At 39.1% G+C, this 23,586-nt stretch overlaps 1 protein-coding gene across 10 annotated transcripts in view; it reads left to right on the forward strand.

The window, feature by feature from the left end:
• scn8ab (sodium channel, voltage gated, type VIII, alpha subunit b) overlaps nucleotides 1-20,506 on the forward strand; it is a 53,207-nt gene extending 32,701 nt beyond the window's left edge. For 4 of the 10 annotated variants that reach the window (XM_031321139.2, XM_031321131.2, XM_031321153.2 and 1 more), the window contains 14 exons: nucleotides 1,125-1,298; nucleotides 1,727-2,083; nucleotides 2,214-2,387; nucleotides 2,548-2,844; nucleotides 4,526-4,643; nucleotides 4,828-4,982; nucleotides 6,060-6,233; nucleotides 11,605-11,727; nucleotides 14,312-14,596; nucleotides 14,691-14,744; nucleotides 14,831-14,968; nucleotides 15,499-15,603; nucleotides 15,723-15,993; nucleotides 16,559-20,506. In XM_031321139.2, the coding sequence (XP_031176999.1) occupies nucleotides 1,125-1,298; nucleotides 1,727-2,083; nucleotides 2,214-2,387; nucleotides 2,548-2,844; nucleotides 4,526-4,643; nucleotides 4,828-4,982; nucleotides 6,060-6,233; nucleotides 11,605-11,727; nucleotides 14,312-14,596; nucleotides 14,691-14,744; nucleotides 14,831-14,968; nucleotides 15,499-15,603; nucleotides 15,723-15,993; nucleotides 16,559-17,724 (3,591 nt within the window). In that variant the 3' untranslated portion in view covers nucleotides 17,725-20,506. The remainder of the gene's footprint in view (nucleotides 1-1,124; nucleotides 1,299-1,726; nucleotides 2,084-2,213; nucleotides 2,388-2,547; nucleotides 2,845-4,525; nucleotides 4,644-4,827; nucleotides 4,983-6,059; nucleotides 6,234-11,604; nucleotides 11,728-14,311; nucleotides 14,597-14,690; nucleotides 14,745-14,830; nucleotides 14,969-15,498; nucleotides 15,604-15,722; nucleotides 15,994-16,558) is intronic. The other 6 variants (XM_036002522.1, XM_031321143.2, XM_036002521.1 and 3 more) reach the window with 3 other exon arrangements.
• The last annotated feature ends 3,080 nt before the right edge of the window (nucleotides 20,507-23,586 follow it).

The raw sequence follows: 23,586 nt of genomic DNA on the forward strand, positions 1-23,586 counted from the left end.
ACACAATAGTGTTTATAGGACCCCACTCAGGTCACTCTCCTGCTTCCGTTGCATCATGCTTACCTCACCTTTACTGAACACACACACACACACACACACACACACACACACACAAATAGCAGCCACCTATCGGTCCAGGAGTCATTTGGCAGAGTACATATTAACCAAATGTACGGCAGGAATTTTTGATTTGTTTGTGCTATGCCCTTGCTGTCAGACATCTCCATAGCACAGCTGTCTGAGGGCAGCAGTATTGGCATGGTGTCAGTACTAAGACAGGAAATGAGGTCATAGGGATTGGCATGCTGTCAGGAGTGAAACAGGAACTGAAGTCAGAGAAATCAGCATGATGGTTGGTGCAGTATGAATCATTGGGTGTTCTCTGCAGCACTGAATGGGCACATGCTTAGCTGTTGGGTGGATGATATGGGACAGGCTAAAATACTACAGCTCCTTACAAGTTTTGCTGAAACACGGTGCCACAGCTCTATGACTTTGCCCTGTCGGAAGAGTCCTTACTCGAAGCAAATCCCAATCCATTTTTAATCAGCACTACATCAAATCAAATGTAATGTAATCAAGTCAGTTTTTTGTTCAGCACTTAATTTTCTCTGAAGTCTTCTAGAATGAGAAAAGGATTTGAAATGTTTTTTACGTTTGCCATTAGTGCCATTATGGCATTATTGTTGGAGCTTTTTACAGTCATTTGAAAGATTAAAGATTTTTTTCTTAAATTTTAAAGTCAGATTTTACAATGTCACAGTCTAATGAAACAAAACTGCAATCATCTGTAACTGCTATAGTTTCTTTCTGGAAAGTGTATCTCCCAGTGTATCTTCAATGGTAATGTCATGCTGCATCAATACAGTAGGTGTAGCTCAAATGTCCAACAAATAAAGCTGTCATAAATCCCACTGAAATCCCATAGGTTTAAATTTAAGAATCATTGTTCACTGTGTACACCCTTATTATCCTGTTTCACCATGAAATACATCACAACATTTCATGGAACCTACTTATATTTGATTTAGTGGAGAAATTATAAATTCAATCCCACATTTATAGCGCAACTGTGATGTTCATCCTGTCATTAACTTTATGCGGTATTTTGTGTGGATCCACAGGTTTTCACAGGCATCTTTGCTGGGGAGATGTTTGCCAAGCTGATTGCCATGGATCCCTACTACTACTTCCAGGAAGGCTGGAACTGCTTTGATGGCTTCATTGTGACTCTGAGTTTAGTTGAGCTGGGACTGGCTGATGTGGAAGGTCTGTCAGTGCTCAGGTCATTCCGATTGGTAAGTGGAAGAGAGTAGAGACAGGGATGTCAGCATTTGTTTATATCTTCTGGTTGTACAGGCTGAAAGGATTAACTATACACGTATTCATCTTTTAACTGTCACACTTTGCATAGTGCTGATTTCTCGTTATTATTATCATCATCATCATCAAACTTTTTCTCTTTAAAGCTCCAAATCAAGGCTGACTTTAAGTCTTGAAAGAGCTTTTATAACTAGTAAACCATCATTATTTTGTGTAAAACTGTTCACCCTCCTAATGTCTATATATTGTGCTTGTGCCAGACCAAATGGCAAACACATGTTGGCAGTCAGTGACATTTTAAAATCAAATGAAAAACACGAGTCAGTTCAAATCCAACCACTTTTAGATCATTGTCCTAATATGAATAACTGTGGAATAATCCTGTGTCCTGTTTCTCTTGTAGTTAAGAGTGTTCAAACTAGCAAAATCGTGGCCCACCCTCAACATGCTGATCAAGATCATTGGTAACTCAGTGGGGGCTCTGGGTAATCTGACCCTGGTGCTGGCCATCATCGTCTTCATCTTTGCCGTGGTGGGCATGCAGCTGTTTGGCAAAAACTACAAGGACTGTGTGTGTAAGATCGCCCTGACCTGTGAACTGCCTCGCTGGCACATGCATGACTTCTTCCACTCCTTCCTGATTGTGTTCAGAGTGTTGTGTGGGGAGTGGATTGAAACCATGTGGGACTGTATGGAGGTGGCAGGACAGACCATGTGCCTCACCGTCTTCATGATGGTCATGGTCATCGGAAACCTGGTGGTAAGAAAAAACAAAGATAACATAGTGTAGATGCTATTGGATGATAGTAGCCCGCTGTAGTTTTCCAGTTGTGAACCATCCATTTACTGTGAGGGCATGGGTTCCAGCTTTTATGGTGTTTGTTTCTGAGGTGCTGAACCTGTTCCTGGCCTTGCTGCTGAGCTCATTCAGTGCAGACAACCTCGCTGCCACAGATGACGATGGTGAACCCAACAACCTCCAGCTTGCAGTTGCCCGCATTAAGATAGGGATTGCCTGGTTCAAGGTTAACATGCGGATTGTAGTAGCCACAGTGCTGAAAAAGGTACCATATAATCAAACATCTATATGCATGACCAAGTTTTCGTTGTTGAATAACTTGAACTATACCTTTTATATAAATGTGTACTTTAGTCAGAGTTCTATGATGGCATTCTTGTTTTCCAGTAACCTTTTTTGTTTGTTGTATTTTCTCACTCTGCGAGCAGCCTATAGAGGATGAACAGAAGCCTCTGGATGAAATGTACGAGAAGAAGCTCAACTGCATTGCAAACCACACAGTGGACATCAACCGTGAACTGGACTATGCTAAAAATGGCAATGGCACCACCAGCGGGATTGGGAGCAGTGTGGGAAAGTATATGATTGACGAGGACTACATGTCTTTCATCCACAACCCCAACCTCACTGTCTGTGTTCCCATCGCTGTTGGCGAGTCAGACTTCGAAAACCTTAACACGGAAGACTTTAGCAGTGAATCGGATGTGGAGAACAGTAAAGATGTGAGTAGGAAGGACTGGTAAGAGTATGAGAAGGAGGAGAGATGTTAGAGGGATAGCAGTGGTGATGCCCTTTACTGTAAGAGTTTAATGATAGTTCGGTTAAATTATTGCTTGATGGAGGGAAATGATGTGGTGGTTTTACTTTGGACACTGATCTGGGCCAATTCAGAGATATACCATAGCTGTAAGATTCCTTGAGTTTAATTAATTTTGTGTCAATTTTAGTAATTATCTTCTTAGTTGGATTTTAACACGGTCTAAACAAATGCTACAATACAGTTATGTTTACCTAAAGGTGACTTAATCATTATGTAATATAAGGTTTCAAGGGGATGTAATAAGTCTGAGTGAATGTGTGTTTTTTTTGGGTTTGTGCCCGTGTGGCATCTTTTGATCCATTAAGCAGAACTGGTCTGAGCTGCCACACTGAAGACATTTAGTTCACTTGACATTTTAGAACATCCATTTAGACATGAGAGCTGTAACACTGAGCCTGAGTGCTGACCCAGCAGACCCGCAGGCAGTCCAGACAAGACAACAGACAGAGAAACATACTGTCTACTGTATAATATGAATGTGGGAGAAGGGTAAGCCAGACCCAAAGCGTGTAGAGAAGTCTGACGCGTGGGTCACCTTGACCTGGTTTGTAGTAGGAAGAAAGATGATAATGCGGCAGCATCACTACTGTACCTGCACCAGGTTCATATTCCACAGGGCTCCCTCAACCAACCACACAACAATATTGTGTGGGAGGGAGTAGAAACAGACTGAGCTGCTAACAGCCAATCAGAAAAGCATGGATCCATCTGGATGTTTGGTAAACTAGAGAGAAATATAAAAGAGAGGGAGCAGAAGAGAGTGTGAATGTAGTCCTTTGCTGACGATTTAAGATTATAAAGTGCAGTATCATCTTCTAGTGAATTGAATTGGCTGCATGTGCACAAGTGTGTGTATACTTAATTGCAATACAGCTGCTGTTATGCTGGTGTTTCACTAGTTTGCCCTGCCTCACCTTGACCTATTGTTGAGATATGACATGATGTATTGGTACAGGTGAACTTTATCAAGCCATGGTTTTAATGCCTAAAAATAAGAGATTTCACATTGCTCTTTACTATACCTAACATAAATCTGAAATTCATATTCAGAGCAATTCTTATTCTACCATATTAGTAAAACAGTTATAGGAATCCAAAAATATACTACTTATAAATTGTATACACTGATTGTATTTTTCATCACAACAGATTTCTTTTTGGTGTATTGAACTGACTCTTTTGTTTGACTGTGCTTGTACAAGCATTTGTTTAATTCTTTCATCACAAATGAATGAATCCTTTCATCACTGAAGAATCTACTGTATATTCATGCATGTATAACAATGACCATCGTTGCCAGCGCAATCAATTACGGGTCCAGTTTAATTACTTCCTTGTGAATCTGTTAATAACTGCAAAATAGGCGGTGGCAAAAGGAGACCTAGCTACTCTACATGGCTACAACATGTATACCTCTTGCAATAAATCATGTCATGCATATAAACCCAAAGGGGCTTTATCGTAATGGCTGTTCTGGCACTGTGCCATATCCATATGCTTTCAGCATCTCACTGCTGAGCCTATAATGTTCAGAGAGAAAGTCAGAGGTTGAACTGATCTCTTTGGTCCTCTGTTTGTCCTAGCTGGATGACACCAGTTCGTCTGAGGGCAGCACAATAGACATCAAGCCTGATGTGGAGGACGTTGCAGTGGTGGAGGTAGTGGAGGAGTATGTTGACCCAGAAGCCTGCTGGACAGATGGTAGGTGGTATTTATTATCTGACTTTGTTGTAAATTACACCAATGACTATACAGGAATTATTATGATTAACATTGTACATACTATATTAATGGCATGTGATGTATTTTGCATTGTGTCCTTGGTAGTATTATGCATCCGTCTTTTCTGTGTATATCAGCAGTTGTGGGTTTTTTTGTCATACAGAGTGTGTGGCCAAATACAAGTGCTGTGATGTTCCCATCACTCATGGCTGGGGAAAACACTGGTGGTTCCTGAGGAAGACCTGCTACCTGATTGTAGAACACAACTGGTTTGAAACCCTCATCATCTTCATGATCCTGCTCAGCAGTGGAGCCCTGGTAAGAGCACACACACACACACACACACACACACACACACACACACACACACACACACACAGTATGGGTGTTCCCACTTTTGTATACACTCATAAACATCATACTAATGAATGCAACTATTTGTGCTTCTACTTATTATTATGAAGCACATCTCAAAACAAATTTACTCAGTGCTTTACAACATTATGATACATGTAGGAAATAACGTGAACAAAGAAGATACATTCACAAAATAAATGAAACAAGAATGTGGCATTCATTTAAAGAAAGTGAATCCATGAAGATGTACACAAGCAAGATCATCTGCTGCTTTTCTTCTGCAACTGTTCTTGATATAATTGTTGCTAATGGACAGCAAAGTGCTGTAATGCACCAACCGTTCAACCGGCAGAATCCAGCTTAGGTTTGCAGCTTTCTTATGTGCTTTTCTTATGTGCAAAAGAATGAATACAGGCAATCGAGAATGGAAGAGCTGTGGAAATGATGAGTCAAATTTTTAATAAAAGATTATTTTTTGGGGCTTTTTCTACCTTTAATGGACAGGACAGGTGAGAAAGGGGAGAGAGAGGGGGAAGACATGCAGGAAATCGTCACAGGTCGGAGTTGAACCCTGGACCTCTGCGTCCAGGGTTAAACCTCTAAATATATGTTCGCCTGCTCTAGCCAACCTGGCTACTGATGAGTCTAATTTGACTTGGTGGAAAACTTCCTTTATCAACTACTTTTCCGTGACTGTACAAAAAATAACACGGGAAGATGTTTTAGAACAATAAAAATCCAGGTCTGCCATTCTTCAGTGAAATTCAGAAACACCCTTTAGAGACAAAAGTATTGGTTGATTAGAAGAGACAAAAGTATTGGTTGATTAGAAGAGACAAAAGTATTGGTTGATTAGAATTTCTTGACATTTTTTTAATCAGTTTTGTAGAAATCAAATATTAAACAAAATGCCGTAAGGTGAGGCTTACCTCACAGTTTACTCATTTTTAACATCAACATGTGTAATGTATCAATGGTTAATGATGAAAGAGATCAGTTAAGCCATTGTCCATGTGATGATTTTCTGCTACTCTTTAGGCCTTTGAGGATGTGTACATTGAGCAGAGGAAGACAATCCGCATCATTCTGGAGTATGCTGATCGAGTTTTCACCTATATCTTCATCCTGGAGATGTTGCTGAAATGGGTGGCCTACGGCTTTGTCAAGTACTTCACTAATGCCTGGTGTTGGTTAGACTTCTTCATTGTGGATGTAAGTACATTTGCATACCATTTTGTTGTATATTTAACTAATGTGCAACAATGCAATTTATACAAGTCTTTGGTTCAACTCCTCATGATGATATATAATGATTGCAACATCAAAGGAATGCATGGATTTGAGAGATTGGCTCACTGGTCAATGTAACCGTTAAGGCTGACCGTACATGACCATTTTTAGGAGTTGGAATTAGTGGTAGAAAGGTTAAAGATGTTTTAATGTAGGTCAAACACAGATTTTTTTTTCTTTTTTTTTTTAAATAGACCACCATTTCAAAAGGGCTCTTTGTTTTTGTAAAAAAAAAAAAAAAAAAAGCAAATGAGCAAATGGATCTCAAAAACAAGTTCCTTGAACTAAACCTTGGAGTTCTAAGCAGTTCTGATAACCTAATGTGTACTTTTCTGAGTAAGTTTTGAGTCAATATTAGGTTAATGTATCTTACATAACAAAGGATTATTGGGTCACAGCTTGAGAGACACATTTTATTTTCCTATGTGATATCCAGGCTTTGCTGCAGTGTTTTGTGGGCCACATTTGCAGGCAGCAAAATGCTGCAACCTTAAATGTTACTGTTAAAAATGGTGGGCATTGGTATGGAGTCAGTATGGTGTATATATGTCTGTCTTCACAGTAAAAGTGGACATAAAATGTGATGTTTATGTGTAATTACTGGTAAGTTGATAAGAGTGCAATGTTTTTCTCCCAGGGCTCTGTATCAGTGTCATAGCCTTTTTGGGCCCCATGACAGCAGCACAACAGCCCCAACACAGTAAATGTCTATAAACCCTGGTTTCAGAGCTATTGTATAGCTGTGGACTGCAGTCATTCAGTGGTTTCCCACCTGACAGTTACTATTGAGCACATATGGTTTCCCCCCCTTTTTTTAATTCTTTTTTAAAGATTTGTTGTGGAATTTTAGGCCTTTATTTGTGACGGGACAGCTTAGACATGAAAGGGGGGAGAGAGGGTGAATGACATGCAGCAAAGTGCCGCAGGTCGGAACCGAACCCGCAGCCGCTGCGTCGAGGACTGAGGCTCTGCATATGGGCGCACGCTCTACCACCTGAGCTACCCAGGCGCCCTGGTTTGTCCTTTTCTGTTAGTTGTCCTTTTTCTGTTAGCATGATTGATCTTTCCACAAGTAGCTGTTTGTCGGAGGTGCTAGTGGTGCCTGCTAGCTTCGCAATGTTTTTTTTTTTATTGACAAAATGCAGTATACAGAGAATCAGGTAAACAATAATAGCACGTGAGCATCAAGTGTACAAACTTATGAAAATAAAAAATAAAAATATAAAAACATATGAAGCAATACAAACGAAGAAATAACAGAATTATTACATAGACAAAAAAAAGGGTACAAGAAGACATACATTTACAATTAGTCCGAGGTTTCAGGGAAAAAAAGCTCTACAGTTGCCACAATTTTAATACTTTTTTGTTATCCAACATTCTAAGTGACTTCAGTAGAGATTTAAATTCTATGAGAAAAGGTACAATATTAGGAGATGAGTTAGAAAAGCTTTGCTTGTGAATATAAAATTTGGCATACAGAATAATGAAATGAATTAGATACTCAAGAGCACCATTTCCTGAATTAACTAGAAGCAGATTATATCTTTAAGGTTAAAGGAGTGGACAAAGTCGGTGGGTTCAAAAAAGTAAGATTCCAAATCTGTCCAAAATCTTTTGGATATTTCACAATCAAAGAAAAGGTGAGATATTGTTTCAATATTCTGTATACAAAAGTACAGGAAGAGTCAATGTCAGCAAATCTAGCAACAAGGTGATTAGGCTAGCTTTGCAATGTTCTGCCTGGCTGTACCCTTAATGTGATGTATTTCTTGTTGAAACAGGAAGTTAAGGAGGGGCATAAAACGGCGTCAGATAATTGTTACCACAGGCCAAGGGATATCAGTTAAGAAGAGAAATGCAGTTGATGAGCACCTACCTACCACTGTACAATGAGGTCACTGTGAAATATTCGGTGCTTTCCAGTCACAATTTTCTGGGAATTTCAAGGCATTGTTTTATGTTGTCTTTAAATGTTGTGTATTGTCAGAGACTGAAAAATAATAGGACAATGTAAAAGTTCAGAGACCTATCTCGGAATTCTGAAAAAAAGTCAGAATTTGAAGTAAAGAGTCTTGTCATAAATGATTTGACTATTGATTATACAGCATAGTCATACATACATTGTGTGTGCCCTTTTGTAGTGTTGTCTGAATTCCCAAAGGAAAATAATTGTGTGCTACTATATAGTGGACTCAAATTATATAATTTTCATATCTATATATACAATTTCCAGATACAGTTTAAGCGATTAGTAAACAATTTTAAATACAGCCTCTGACTTTTTTCTTATAACTCATATTGTTTCCTTTACATGTATTTGATGATGTGTTCTATGTTGTGCTAAGTCATGTATCGGTTGGTAAGTCCTCCATTATCGCTAGACCACCAATTTTTCACCGACCTTGACTGTGAGGCGCCAACCTGTCCGTGATTCAGTATTAACATCCTTTGTCACATGATAAGGATGCACTAATGGATGTTGTGTTTCCTGTTCTGAACTTGTCTTTGGGTCTGCCCCAATACCCACAGTTGCGGTATTTGGAAGTAGTCGACTCAAGTGCCTACTTGTGTGATGTGTTTCCGGTGACTCCCACTGTGCCACAGTGCCTGTTAAGATCACAAGCTTGTGGGAGTTTATCAGAGCTCACCAGGATACACTTGATTAATGAAGATATCCTTTACAGAAAAGAGACATAACATGATATTATTTTTTAATAGTTTATGTCTGATAACAGTTTTACATTTCTCAAAAATATATTGATGAAAGGATATGATAGCCTATTTAATATTTATTTTCAAATTTCAATTATTCAATATTATTTTTATCAGACTCATTATGAACAATAGATTGTTCATTCTAAATGATAAGCGGTGATAAACTTCTATGGAGTTTCTGCCATACTTGTGCAGTATTTGAGTACATGAATAATAATGTCCAGCATGTCACAAACTTCTACTTCTTTACGTCTTCATGCTGATTATTGTCTGTCCTAAAACAATCTTATAGGCGCATTACCGCCAACAACTGGACTGGTATTGCACAGTAAACCATGATGAATTGTGGGGTACACCGGACCAAATTGGAGCTAGGAGACAAGTGTATCAAGTCTGGGTTTTTCAAACATAGGACATACTTGCCCACTACCTAGAGCTCAAAATGACATTGGGTCATTAAAAAGAAAAAAAGGGTTTATCCCCATGAGATCATGCATGTGTTTTAGAAAATTAAATGAAATCCAGCAGTTAGAATATGAGGTTGTTTGGTTGACTTTGTGGCCTAAAGGTGGCAGCACAACAGGAAACCTAATGACAGCTCCAAAATGGAGTGTGAATGTGCTCAGTAAATTTGACCATAACTGCCTTGTAGAGTTTTGTATTTGTTATGAACAAGTGACAACTATGGCTTGCTAGAAGCACTAGAGGAATGGTCAGGCTGTCTCAAAAACATCTGGATTCATCTTCAGGGCACCATGAATATTATGAATGAATATAAACGTTCATGGGAATCTGGCCATTAGTTTTCCAGATACCTTTCATAGCCAAGTGTAAATTTTCACCTGATAGGGGTGCTAAACAACAAGGTCAGGTGATCAACACAAATTGTTTGGATTTATTGTTCGGGAGTGGATATTGATGGATGCCAAATTTCAGAGCAGTCTGGCCAATAGAAGATCTCGAGATATCCTGTTCTTGATCAAGGTTTTGTAAGGACAGGGGGGCTGATCCTGATGCCTCAGACCCTGGCACTAGCAGGTTGAAAATGTATGTGTGTATTTGTCCCTGTTTCATCAGTTGTAGTTCATTAAGAAGATTGGATAATGAGCCAGATCCTAGAGAGTTACCATTTCTGTTCCATGCAATGTCCGGTAGGAGCTAAAGGTGTCCACTGTTACTACAGCTTGACTGATAAGTTGTATTGATTCTTGCAAGATGATGCATGTCTGTGCATATATGAATATTCAAGACTTGGACGGAACATAAAAAGAGAAATATAATGCAATTCAATACAATAGCCCTCCAATACATACACATACATAAAATAAGAGACTTAGATTTTAGTCTATGGTTTTGTCATATTGGAATGCATTATATTGTATTGTGCTTCTGTTGATTTGTCCACCCACCCATTGTATATAAAATGTAATACTGGCCTATATATTTTCATCATAATGATTTATTCCCAAATATTTGTGTTGGCCCAAAAAAGTCAATTGTTTTCTAGCTCCAATTGTCAATAAAAGAAGTGTGAAGGACATCAAATAATTAACCTTCTACCTGTGTGAGATGGCTTCATCTCTTCTGAAATAGAAATTAAGACAGCATTGTACTTCTCCCATTTATTGTTAGGAGCATGATGTATGGATATAGCTTGTGATACAGGAGAGACAAGTCACGTTCTCCAGGTTATGTGGTGGGATCCAGTGCTTGTCAAACCTCTTACTGATTCTTCAGTTGTAAACCTCAATTATGCAGAAATCTCATTATATTCTAAATCGGCCGATGTGTTGTGCAGATAACTTATCCTGACTTTTCATGCAAATCTCTATCCTTATATTGACCTGTCCTCTCTCTCACAGCAGGTGCCTATAACTGTGTCTCTCTTTAGGTTAAGAGAGACAATGTGCAGCTGTCGAGAGGGACTGAGGGGTCGGTGTTTGAGGGTTCAGGGTAAGGTTTGTGTGCTGTGTTGGGACTCGTACTTTCACAGGTTATCCTCTCTCTTCTAACCCTGAAAGTTGTCCTCAACCTTCTGCGTTTTTCTCTCCCCCTCTTTAAAGATGCTCTCTGGTGTGGAAACTGTACTGTTTTGTACTGTGTACTGTGTGTATATTATTGTGTCACATTGATTTAGTGTTTGTGAATACATCTTTCCTCTAATTTTTTCCCTTTGTTTGACTCTTTATCTTCTCTCCCTCTCACTGTGTCAACCACAAGTTTCTTTCCAGGTGTGCTTACTGTGCTGTTAAGCTGGTTATCACGCTAGACTGGCTTGCCAAACTAAACCAAACACAAGCAAACAAACACATAAAAAAGAAAACTTGGGTCATGTGCACTTTATTGACCTTTGTCTATTGTAATAACCCCTGTTTAACCTTATGTTATATAGATACATATACTTACACATATAGAAACTATATATGTACTTATATATATCTGTATATAACCATTCAGCCAACCTTTCAGTACATATATATAGGGCCCACCTTTCTTTCTATTTCCCCTCTAACTATGTGGGTCCTCTCTTCCTGTGCCTCTGTCTTTCCCTCTCCTTCTGTCCCTATCTGTGTAGGTGTCTATAGTCAGCCTTATAGCTAATGCTTTGGGCTACTCCGATCTAGGCCCGATTAAATCACTCAGGACACTGAGGGCCTTGAGACCCCTCAGGGCCCTGTCACGTTTTGAAGGGATGAGGGTAAGACCTAAGATACCAGACAGCTGGTCCTTCTGCATGCCGATTAAATAAAAGCATCAACGCATGCTATCGATGGCAATATAGAAATAAAAAATTTTTTTGCTAAGGGACATATTTTAGGTAAAAGCTTTTATCAATGAGAAGCTTTTTGCATGGATGCAGATCATCTCAGATGGCCATAATACATCTGATTTGATTTATCATATTTCATTTCATATATTATAAATTTAGTGCTATGTTAAGGCAATTAATAGTGATTTGTGTATTAAAGATATTAACAAAACACCTTAAAAATCTGTCCCATGCCTTATGAAAAACTAGAACATAACAGGGATTTTGACCTGAATGATGCAACACGTTATAATAATTACTCAGCTCTGAAGTGTTCAGTACCAGCTGAGAGAACAACTAGAGGTTAGTATGAACCATCACACAAAACCTGTTTTAACTTAGTCACAGGACAGGGTTAATGTAGACTGAAGTTGTACAATCTGAGCAAGCTAACTGATGTCTGTTCAAGTGTTTTTGAGCTACAGAGACCCCCAGTTGTCATGAGATGGACAAACAAATTGATATAGAAATGGGTGCAGATGATCAATTAAACTGTGTGTGTGCATGTTTATTTTAAAGTTTTACAGTATGCACACAGTTGATTAACAATTGACCTTAAAGTGTACAGTTTCCATGTCAATCATTTTGATTCCTTGCGACCCCTGGAGAGCTCTGTACTGAGCTTTGCCTGAGAAAAACATATTTTCTTTGTACAATGATAATTTGCATTTTCATTATTTCGATGTGCGATTGGTTGGATCAGCCTCTGGTTGTTGCTGGGCAGAACAAATAAATCTTGTCAGATCAGCATCCTCTGACTGTTGCTCTGCCTCAAGTGTCCTGTTATCTGATCTTATCACAATTTGGCTTTGGCATTGTCACACTGGAAGATCAACAAACTTCTGGTTGCATATCCCCTCCCCCCTCCCCCCCCTGCCATCCTTGCTCACCACTCCTCAGTGAATGTCATTACCATGATTTTCATGATCACCATTTTGCAGTAGTAATATTAACTGATCATATGGATGTGTTGTCTCTAAATTATTAGGCAGAACTCTAAAATGAAAAAAAAGTTTTGATGTTTGCCTGTATAGTTTTGGTTTATTTGGCTTTCAGTTACCATGGCACCTCTGTGTTTGGAAATGCACATTCATATGGTGTCCTCCCCAGGCTAATAGCTAATAGTTAATAGCTTTATCTCCTCCAATATGCTCACACTGCTTCAGTGCAGCAGTTACACACTGTTTTACGTCATTGTTTGGGAATACTCAGCAATATGTTTTCTTTACATTAAATGAAAATTCACTTGTCATCAAGTGCATTATTAGTCACAGATTTGCAGATCTGACTGAGCAAAGAATCATTCTTTGCTACAGTTAGTTGACATGATTGTGTTGGATTCATACATCCATACAATCCTAGGTACAATATTTTGATATGTAGGTAAACAATAATTGTATTTTATAGTGGTGTAACAATATGTCGTGGCAGAATACATTGCGAACAAAAATGGGAGAAGAGATGTGGAGCTGAAAATGTATTGCATTGTAATCAGTTATAACTGAATGCCACTGAGTGCAATTTAAGTATCAGACATGTGCTCTTTATCTGCATGAGCACACTGTTAACTAGATATTTTTACTTTTCAGTTTCGTTTTGTGTAGATAAACATCTTGTTTTAAAAAAGCAACCTTTTTTTATTTAGATTCTATTATATTATAGGGAGTATATATATATATATATATATATATATATATATATATATAGTCTATATCCACGACATTTCACTTCCGGGATTGCTCCGGTGCTGCCGGAAATTCCGCCGATTGTCCCTCATTTCGGCCAGATGTCCGTCACCTTCCGCTTTCTCTGTGTTGTCATTTTAAACTCCGGTGGATTTATCTGGTGGTTAACTGCTCCTCAGATCTCTGCAGGGTAAATCCAGATCTAGAACTCAGAATCTGAGTTTTCTGTTGCACGAGTCAAACAACCTTTGAATGTACACATTCCACCAAAACAAGTTCCTTCCAAAGGCTTTTTTGCAGAGGCGCCGTTGCTCTTCCTGGCGCTAAACGCCGCCCAAGACAATTGTGATTGGTTTAAAGAGATGCCAATAAACCAGAGCACATTTTCTTCCTATCCCGAAATGCTGTGTGGACTCGCCAGACCTTCCTCCACAGTGCTGTGGAGGAAGGTCGAGCAATGCGAGACTATATAGGGAATAATAAAAAATAGTCATTTAGTTTACACTACAACTTTGTTAAACATATCACGGGGGTATCAAACCATGACTCTGAATTGTCTCGTGCCGAACCATGAACTGATAGTTTTGCTACAACCCTAGTATTTTTTTGTGTTGATGTGCTTGATCTTGTGTCAAGATATCAGATTAAACACCTTGAGCCTCTAATGGAGGGAAAGAATGTGCATTTCTGTGCATGTGTGTGTTGATGTTCTTATCTGTGAACATCTCCATGCAGTTGGTGTGATTGCTAAGTTATTTCGGGCTCTGTTTCCTTGCTGTTCTCTTCAGGTTGTGGTAAACGCCTTGGTGGGTGCAATTCCCTCCATCATGAATGTGCTGCTGGTGTGTCTCATCTTCTGGCTCATCTTCAGCATCATGGGTGTCAACCTGTTTGCTGGAAAGTATTACTACTGTTACAATGAGACCGCTGAGGAGAACTTCCTCCCTGATGTCGTCAACAACAAAACAGAGTGTTTTGCACTCATTAATGCAAACTACACTGAAGTCAGATGGAAAAACGTCAAGATCAATTTTGACAATGTCGGTGCAGGATACCTGGCACTTCTGCAAGTGGTGAGAAATCTTCGCTGTCGCTTTGCATTTGTTTCTCTCCTCTGATATCGTGTTTAACATGTTTTCTCATGCAATGTGTCTGCCCAATTAACAGGCAACATTCAAAGGTTGGATGGACATTATGTATGCAGCAATAGATTCTCGAAAGGTACGCTTTTAGCAGTTTTCGGACTTCCAGATCAACGTGTAGTAGTGCAGTTTTGTGCGATTTTTTTCACTTTTGCCACTTTACAGGTGGAGGACCAGCCTATCTACGAGGACAACTTATACATGTACATCTACTTTGTCATCTTCATCATCTTCGGCTCGTTCTTCACTCTAAACCTCTTCATTGGTGTCATCATTGATAACTTCAACCAACAAAAGAAAAAGATAAGATTTATTTTCCTCACTTAAGTTTTCTGAGAACAAGCTGCTTTGACGATTAATGAAAGGAAATTACTCTCATTTTTGTCCATTGAATAGGAAGTCACTGCCAGCAGCCAGGTAGCTTAGTTTAGTATAAAGACTGAAAACAAGGGGAAGTGTTCATTAATGAGCTTTTTTCTTCTTCTAATTTTAGATAAGCTGGTAAGAGGATTTTGTAACTTTTAGACAGAGCCAGGCTAGCTATTTCCCTTCTTCCAGTCTTTGTGCTAAGCTAAGCTACCTGGCTGCTGGTGAAAGCTTCTGTACAGACATGAGAGTGGTGAATGGTCTAACTATCAGCAAAAAAGAAATTAAGCATATTTTAGCATGAATTAGTACTTTAAGCTAAGAATCTGAACATTGTAAACAAATATAAGAAGTTTTGTATGGCACTTGTCAACACAGTCAAATTAAATGTACTATATTTGGATTAGTACTGGAATGAGAGGCCTAAATCTTTGCAAATTGTAACCAAATTGTTTTTGTCCCTTCACTTTGGAGGTCAGGATATCTTCATGACGGAGGAACAGAAGAAATACTACAATGCCATGAAGAAACTAGGGTCAAAGAAGCCACAAAAACCAATACCCAGGCCGCAGGTAAATATTGTTTTGCACTCTTCATCTTAACTGCCAAGCAGGTTTGTATTTGTACATTTCTAAAGATTAAGAAAATGACTCCAAATAACCCTCCTTCCATTCCCTCCCTTTCTCCTTAGAACCAGATCCAGGGCATGGTGTTTGACTTTGTGACGCAGCAGGTGTTTGACATCTCCATCATGATCCTAATCTGCCTCAACATGGTCACCATGATGGTGGAGACAGACGATCAGACAGACGACACCGAGGTTGTGCTTTACTGGGTCAACTTCATCTTTATTGTGGTCTTCACTTGCGAGTTTGTATTGAAGCTCTTTGCGCTGCGCCACTACTACTTCACCAACGGCTGGAACATCTTTGATGTGGTTGTGGTCATCCTTTCAATTGTAGGCAAGTATTCAAAAAGGGTTATTTATGAACGGTAAAAGAAGTGGGAAACTGCTTACTTAGATATAGCTCAGATATTGCCCATATAAATGGGGTTTAAAGGCCCAGCACACACAGGTGGTTTGAAGGGTCACTTCCCCAAAAATAAAAAATATATTGTGTCACTTTCCTCGAGTGGTATGAAGCCGTTCAATTCATTTTGGTTTTGAGATATCTTTAAGTTTCTGCTGGTCCCCCTATTGACTTGTCTGATAACTTTATTTACTGCTTGATTGTTTATCCAGAAACAATATCCTCCATTATTCTGAATAATCCACACTCCACAGACTTTACTGTGAATAGTTTTTATTACAACTACTTTACAGATATGAACTATTACTTATAGAAACTATTGATAGTGTGTTTTTTGGTTCACCTGATTTCCTCCACAATTTGCATGAAACTATGAATGTGCTGTTCTTGCTTGTGTATTGTGTATTAAGTAAATCAGTCAGTGTTTCAGTAATAAAATTCCCTGTATTTTGACCAAGTGTATGTTGTGTCTCTGTTTGCTCCCTTTCTACTTTAGGAATGTTTCTGGCTGACCTGATTGAGAAGTACTTTGTGTCACCAACACTCTTCAGGGTGATTCGTCTGGCTCGTATCGGCAGGATCCTGCGTCTCATCAAGGGGGCCAAAGGAATCAGAACTCTATTGTTTGCCCTAATGATGTCACTTCCTGCCTTGTTCAACATTGGCTTACTACTTTTCCTGGTTATGTTCATTTTCTCCATCTTTGGCATGTCCAACTTTGGCTATGTGAAACACGGGGCTGGAATTGATGATATGTACAACTTTGAGACCTTCGGCAACAGCATGATCATCCTGTTTATGATCACCACATCAGCTGGCTGGGACGGCCTGCTGCTGCCCATTCTTAACTACGCTCCAGACTGCGACCCCTTACTGGAGAATCCTGGCACCCCCGCCACAGGAGACTGTGGCAACCCTTCTGTGGGCATCTTCTTCTTTGTTATGTACATCATCATTTCTTTCCTTATTGTGGTCAACATGTACATTGCCATCATCTTGGAGAACTTCAGTGTGGCCACAGAGGAGAGTGCCGACCCACTCAGTGAGGATGACTTTGAGACCTTTTATGAGATTTGGGAGAAGTTTGACCCTGATGCGTGCCAGTTCATCACCTATGCCAAGCTTTCGGACTTTGCTGATTCCCTTGAACACCCGCTCCGAGTTCCCAAGCCCAACACCATTGAACTGATCGCCATGGACATGCCTATGGTGAGTGGTGACCGCATCCACTGCCTGGACATCCTTTTTGCCTTCACTAAGCGTGTGCTGGGTGACAGTGGTGAGTTGGACATGTTGAGGCAACAAATGGAGGAGCGTTTTGTGGCTGCCAATCCCTCCAAGGTCTCTTACGAGCCAATCACCACCACTCTGAGGCGCAAGCAGGAGGATGTGTCATCCAGAATAATTCAAAGGGCCTACCGTTCCTACCTGGCTAGGCGGGGTTTTGTCTGTAAGCGCAAACCAGCCAATAACAAAGTGGAGAATGGCGGGAACAATCAGGAACAAGAAAAGAAGGAGGGCACTCCCTCAACTGCCTCCCTGCCCTCTTATGACAGTGTAACCAAACCTGACAAGGAGAAACAGGATGACAACAATGAGGGCAAGGGAGGGAGGAAAGAGAAAGGAAGAAACCAAAAAGACATCAGGGAATCTAAATGTTAGAGCGTTGGAATAATAATCACAGTAATAACAATAAAAATTATAATAGTGTAACTTCAAGCAAAGCGAGAGGAAACTCACCCACACAGATGTACAGATTATTTCATTTGCAAGTCAGAAAAAAAGATAATACTCAATAATTTTGTTTACAGACTTCATTCTTATATTGATGCAGAGGGAAGCAGCTTGGTCTGTTACAGCTTGAAGACTCTTGAACTTCAGTCAAACCAAACATAATCAGCATACTGTGTGACATTGTTGTATCTAGACTACTGATCTTAACAAAAGGGAATGAAAAACAGACAAGGAAATGTCTGTGACTGCTGAAAGGCAGATTGCTCACTTTACCACTGGTCTACAGATAAGACAAGTAACTCTACACCAAGAGATGACACTAAAGGAATTCAACGCCTGGACGAAAGTAATGGATTCCTATGGAAGACAGTGTGTGAAAAACAAGGATGCTGCTTGATGCTGAAGAATTGTCCTCTAAAAGCAGCCAATGAGTGCTTCTGTGTCATTTAATACTGAAATGTATAGAGGAGAAAAATGACCCACTCACTCTATAAGAACAAACAGAAGGATGACTGGTGAATGAAAGACACAAATGACAGAGCGTTGGAAGTACTTTTCCGTTTTATTAAAGCTAGAAATTGTTCATTTGAGCAGCAAAAATGCAAACAGACAAAAAAAAGAACAATATTCAAGATTTTGCCCATGTCACTTAACTCTTCTACTCATTTTATCTTTGTTATACCCACATCAAAACGCTTTTTTTACATGGGCTTTCACACCAATTGGTTAAGGGTCTGTTTATTATGGGGCCAACTCGGGCCAAGGGCTTACATTTACTCAGAAAGATTTCCAAACAAATACATAAATAATTGTGCTTGTTCAATGCATAGAAATGACTTGCATGATGGCATGTTTTGATCAGAAATCTTGCATGAATTATCATAGTCCACAAGACACTAATACTCAGACCACAACAGTGGCTCGACTGTAAGATTGAGACATTGTCAAAATTTGAAAGTTCAGAGTAATTTGTTTAACAAAGATAAGTGATATTGGGGATGATAATCTAAAATGGATCTGCATTTTTATCTCATTATTCAACACATTTTAAATGTTTAAATTGTTGCCCCTATAGACAGGAGAATGGAATATGTTGGTGAATAAAACCCCCATAGTGGATCAGTGGGGAAATCCAAACAACTTATTTGCTGCTCTGGAGATTTTGAGTGTGTAAGATGTGAAAAAGGATGTCTATGTGTTTCATGGGACTGACATGTTTGTTAATTTGGATTGAAATGTTTTCAAGGGGCGCAACACTTTTAAACTAAAATGCGTAGATTTATTATTTGTATGCACCTATGTAATGTTCCATACCATCTGCCTTTAGTTTTGTGTGAGCGGGCATTGAGGGTAGTCCTACTGTCGGTTATAAGTGATTTCTGGGGATTTCACAGGTATGGCAAACTCCTTTCTATTCTGATGTTTCTCTGTGGGTGGTTAGACCTTTCTGGAAGAGCTGAGAAGAGTTGTGATCATTTTCAGTTTAAATCATTTGATGTCATGTAGCTTATTCACATGTGAGTTTGTTTTTATTTTTATTTTTTTTACACACTCACTCCACCACCACCCCTGAAGTAATATTCATGTTGTGGTGGGTAATGAGTCTTATTTTACACACTTTTATAAGCCACATCTAAGATGATATTGAGGGAAACGGTCTTGTGCTGGAACATATTTGTCAGGTGTAAGTAGTATCCTATCTTAATGAGATAAGAAAATGATGAACAAGTTATGAGAACATTGTGTGTGGAGAAGCCAAAGAGATCTGCCTTGTTATCCCTTGTTGCCCTTTGTCCATGGAGTTGGGTGAAGTATGCCCTGCCCATTCAGTTTTTTCACTGTCATTATTAGACAGAGAGACCCTAGAAATGTATGCAATGCTTGAAAAATTCATCCCTTTTTCTCAGGAGATATTATAGATGTACTATTATGAGCTCTGCAACAAAATGCAAGTGAATGTGATGGGAGTATTTATGAAATCATGTTTTACTCTTTTGTTTTATGCCATGTTGATGGACAATGATCTCGGCTGGCTGCCTTAACTCGGCAGCAGCCCAGTCAGGGGCCAATTTGTCGCTTCCTGCTTATAACTAATAATTATAGGGCTAGAAGCATCTCAGTGGAACAGCAACATTTCGCTTGCTTGTAATGGCGGCGTTTATATTGATAGCAGATTACATTTGTGGTTACGTCATGAACTGTAGTCTGGTGTCAATTAATTTAGATAAACAAAATAATAATGTTAACCCCCGATAGCAATCACAGATATAGGAAACACTGTGAGGAGATGTCATGAGAGTGAATTGGGATATGGTAGTTTGAGCAGCACTTAATTTTTCCGGAAGAAAAAGTGGCATGCTCGGAGGATAGGCCCCAGATTTCAGTATTTAACAACGAGTGCTCTAAACCTGTCATTTGCCATTTTTTCGTCATTTTGCTCTATTGCATAACAAATACCAAATAACCAACAGAGCACTGGATGCATTCTAATGGTACTGTGAGCCTAAGCACCACACCACAGCTTTTGCACTTCCTGTTGTGCAGTGATGTCACTTCCTGTTTATGAATAACTCCCTCATCCGTTCTCAAGTTCTATGGTCCAGTTGCTGCATGAGATCTCCAAAATCAGTGTGGGTGTTACCTTGAACCAAATAAAACTCTGAATGATAAGCATAAAAGCAACCGCCGTCCATTTTCTCCAAGATCACCATGGAAATACAGACGCGTATTACAGAAAGAAACCTAAAAAATAGACACACATACATCCATTCGAGAAAAAAATAAAATAAATACAGTTCAAGCTATGTTCTATAGGGCACAAACTGCAAAAGCTAAGAATGGACTTTTTAAGAAACTATAAATAATGTAATATATTTTACTTTAACGGCATGTGTAGTTTTTTGTAAATACAGGATTACTTAAAAAACTACAGCTATTAATCTAACACTAAATATTAATAACCGTAAATAGAATGGCTTCCAGCTGACACCCCTTGTCACACTTGTTAGGCTGTGACACATTTGTTAGATGGAGTAGATTTTTTTGAGTCACTTTTCACAAAAAAGAGGGCAGTAAGTTAAAAGAATCTATATTAAAAAGCAGAAATTGTATTTACAACTGTATAAATCAATACATACATATACAAAGCTATATAACATATATTATATATATATATACTATATATATACTGTATATATATATATATATAGTATGTATGTATATATATATATAGTATGTATGTATGTATGTATATGTATATATATATATATATATATATATATATATATATATATATATATATATATATATATATATATATATATATATATATAGAGATATATATATATATACTCTCCTGTCCACTCCTTGCATTGAGGTGATACCAGAACCACAGAGTGTTAATTGATCATGCTTCTTTCTTTGCGTGGTATGTTCAGAGAATAACCAAAACTCTGGCCTGCCCAGGATGTCTGTATACTGGGAACCAGCGTGCAATGCATGGTGTTGTACTGGCTGCTTGCTGAAAATTGTGGAGCCTGCCTTGGTGAGAGGATTGCACTACCAGCATACCCTTTTGTACATGTGTGAAGATGTCTTGCCCCTAGTTTCCTATATTGTACACACAAAGATAATACAACAGTCACACACACTTACATGCACACACTCAGCCTTTTACAGGCAACCGCTGGTTAACCAGTTTGCCCCAGTATGAGCCACAGCTCACTTTGTGTGACAATTTTTTGCTCGTTTCAGCTCTAACCCATATCCATGTTTCCCCTTAACACACTGCTGCAGTTTGGAGTTGGTCTTTAATTTTGCTGTCACTTTCAATATGATATATCTAATGATTTAAGGGTTAGTTGTCTTAACTGTCTGTGTGTTTGTTTATGGTGCAATATCTCTTAACGGCACGTGCCTTTTTAGCTTCCTATTTAGTCTGTCAATAAAATCAGCAATGAGGATCTCAAAACTCATGGGAGTGAATCAAAACGGAGCACGATAGAAACGATGTATTGGGTTCAAAATTAACTTGTAAACTGAAAACTCACCACCTAGATTAGACTGTCTGGACTAACATCTTGTAGAGTCATGTAGTACAAGTGCTCTCTCTGTGTGTTCTGTTTACCGGCTCTTGGGCTAGTAAAGGGAACAGCTGTTTTACACTTCTGTTCATTTCCAAATGTTGGTTTACCAATCGGTATATGAGGCCATTCTTTTGTAGCATGACTGAGATAATTTTATTTTCTTTCCTGAAAATAGGCTAACTGAAAAAAAAAATCTTTTGACTGTCATTATCTCTTGCCACTAATACAGTCAGAGAGAGGACGTGTGTTGCACAACCACATGGGACGATTAAATGAGAATCAGCGAAAGAATATCTTCATTTGAGCACGAATCTATTTCCAAACAATAAAGCAGCCTTCCAGTTACACGTCTGGCTGGTGTCATTTTTGGATATAACATTAATGACACTTTATCATGAAGAATATGTTCCATCATGCCTGCCAATGGATGTTTTTGTTGCTGTCTAACCACCTCATTTACTGTGATAACTGTGAGAATTTAAAGGTTTAAGATTATTAAGCAATATGGTACACAGTGACGCTCTAAAGAAGGTGATTTTTTTTCTTCTTCTAATATTCACTAAAACTGCTTGTATACAATGCAAACATGGCAGAGAAAATGTTTGAATGCTATACAGAACAGGGAGGGACCGAGACAGACCAGCAAGAGAAAGCTACAGTCTGTTTAGGTTTGGAAACAACACAATACACTTCAGAAATGCCTAACTCACATCGTCTTTTGTTCGTGTTTTAACAAGACTTGAATATGATTATTGCTTGAGTTGATGTGGTTGGGTGTGTCATGGTGCATCAGCACCGAAATGACTATAAAAGCAGGTGTGTGCGTGCATGCATGTTTCTTTCCTTCCTTCCCCCTCCTCTGTGTGTGTGTGTATGGTGCCGCACTGAATGAGGGAAGGAGCAGGGAAGGGAGGGTGGAGTAAGCAGAGACAGCACTGCAGTGCAGATAGATGAATGCAGTGGCCTGGGCTGAGTCAGCAGCATGTTCCCAATAGGCTCCGACTGTACAGTGCACTGTATAGCACCTCCTTACCCACAGCAAGCAAGCAGAGGGAGCGCAACTACAGCAGGAAGATGAAAAGTACATGAGAACAATGAACAGAGGCACACACGGTGAAGAGCTAGTCTGTTGCTATGGATTTACCCTTCAACTTCTACCTGCAGTGCTGCATGCGTTTGGAGTGCATCACATTGTTTTGTACAGTTTGATGCTGCATCTTACACTGGGTTATTGGAAAACATAGGAGTCTAAAATATTGATGAGTGCCCAACTGTTCATCACTAGTGCTTTAGAAATATCCACTTTAGGTGATTATGAAACATTTAACTGATTATTTTACATTATTTATGTGTAGGAATTGTTGATTTCTATACTCTATTTCTAGATGTGTGGCTCGCCTCTATAGACACCATTTAAATGTCACGTACTGTATATCATACAGTACATACAGTAGTTTGTCTTGCTTTTTTCCCTTTAGGTTTCTGTCCCCCTTGCCTCTATCTGAACAGCAGAACATGGTTGCAGAGGTGGGACATGGATTAAGTAGGACGTTAGCGTGATCTGCCGGGCTGTCTGAGCAAGTCTGTGTGAAGGAAGGAGGGAGGGAGACAGAGGGAAGTGTGTGTAAGGGATACACAGAGAAGGAGGTTGTATATGTCTGAAATCAATAACATGTACTCTGCAGTATTGCCGTGATCAAGTTTC

This window comes from Sander lucioperca, chromosome 6 (assembly GCF_008315115.2).
Source record: "Sander lucioperca isolate FBNREF2018 chromosome 6, SLUC_FBN_1.2, whole genome shotgun sequence".
Lineage (NCBI taxonomy): Eukaryota > Metazoa > Chordata > Actinopteri > Perciformes > Percidae > Sander > Sander lucioperca.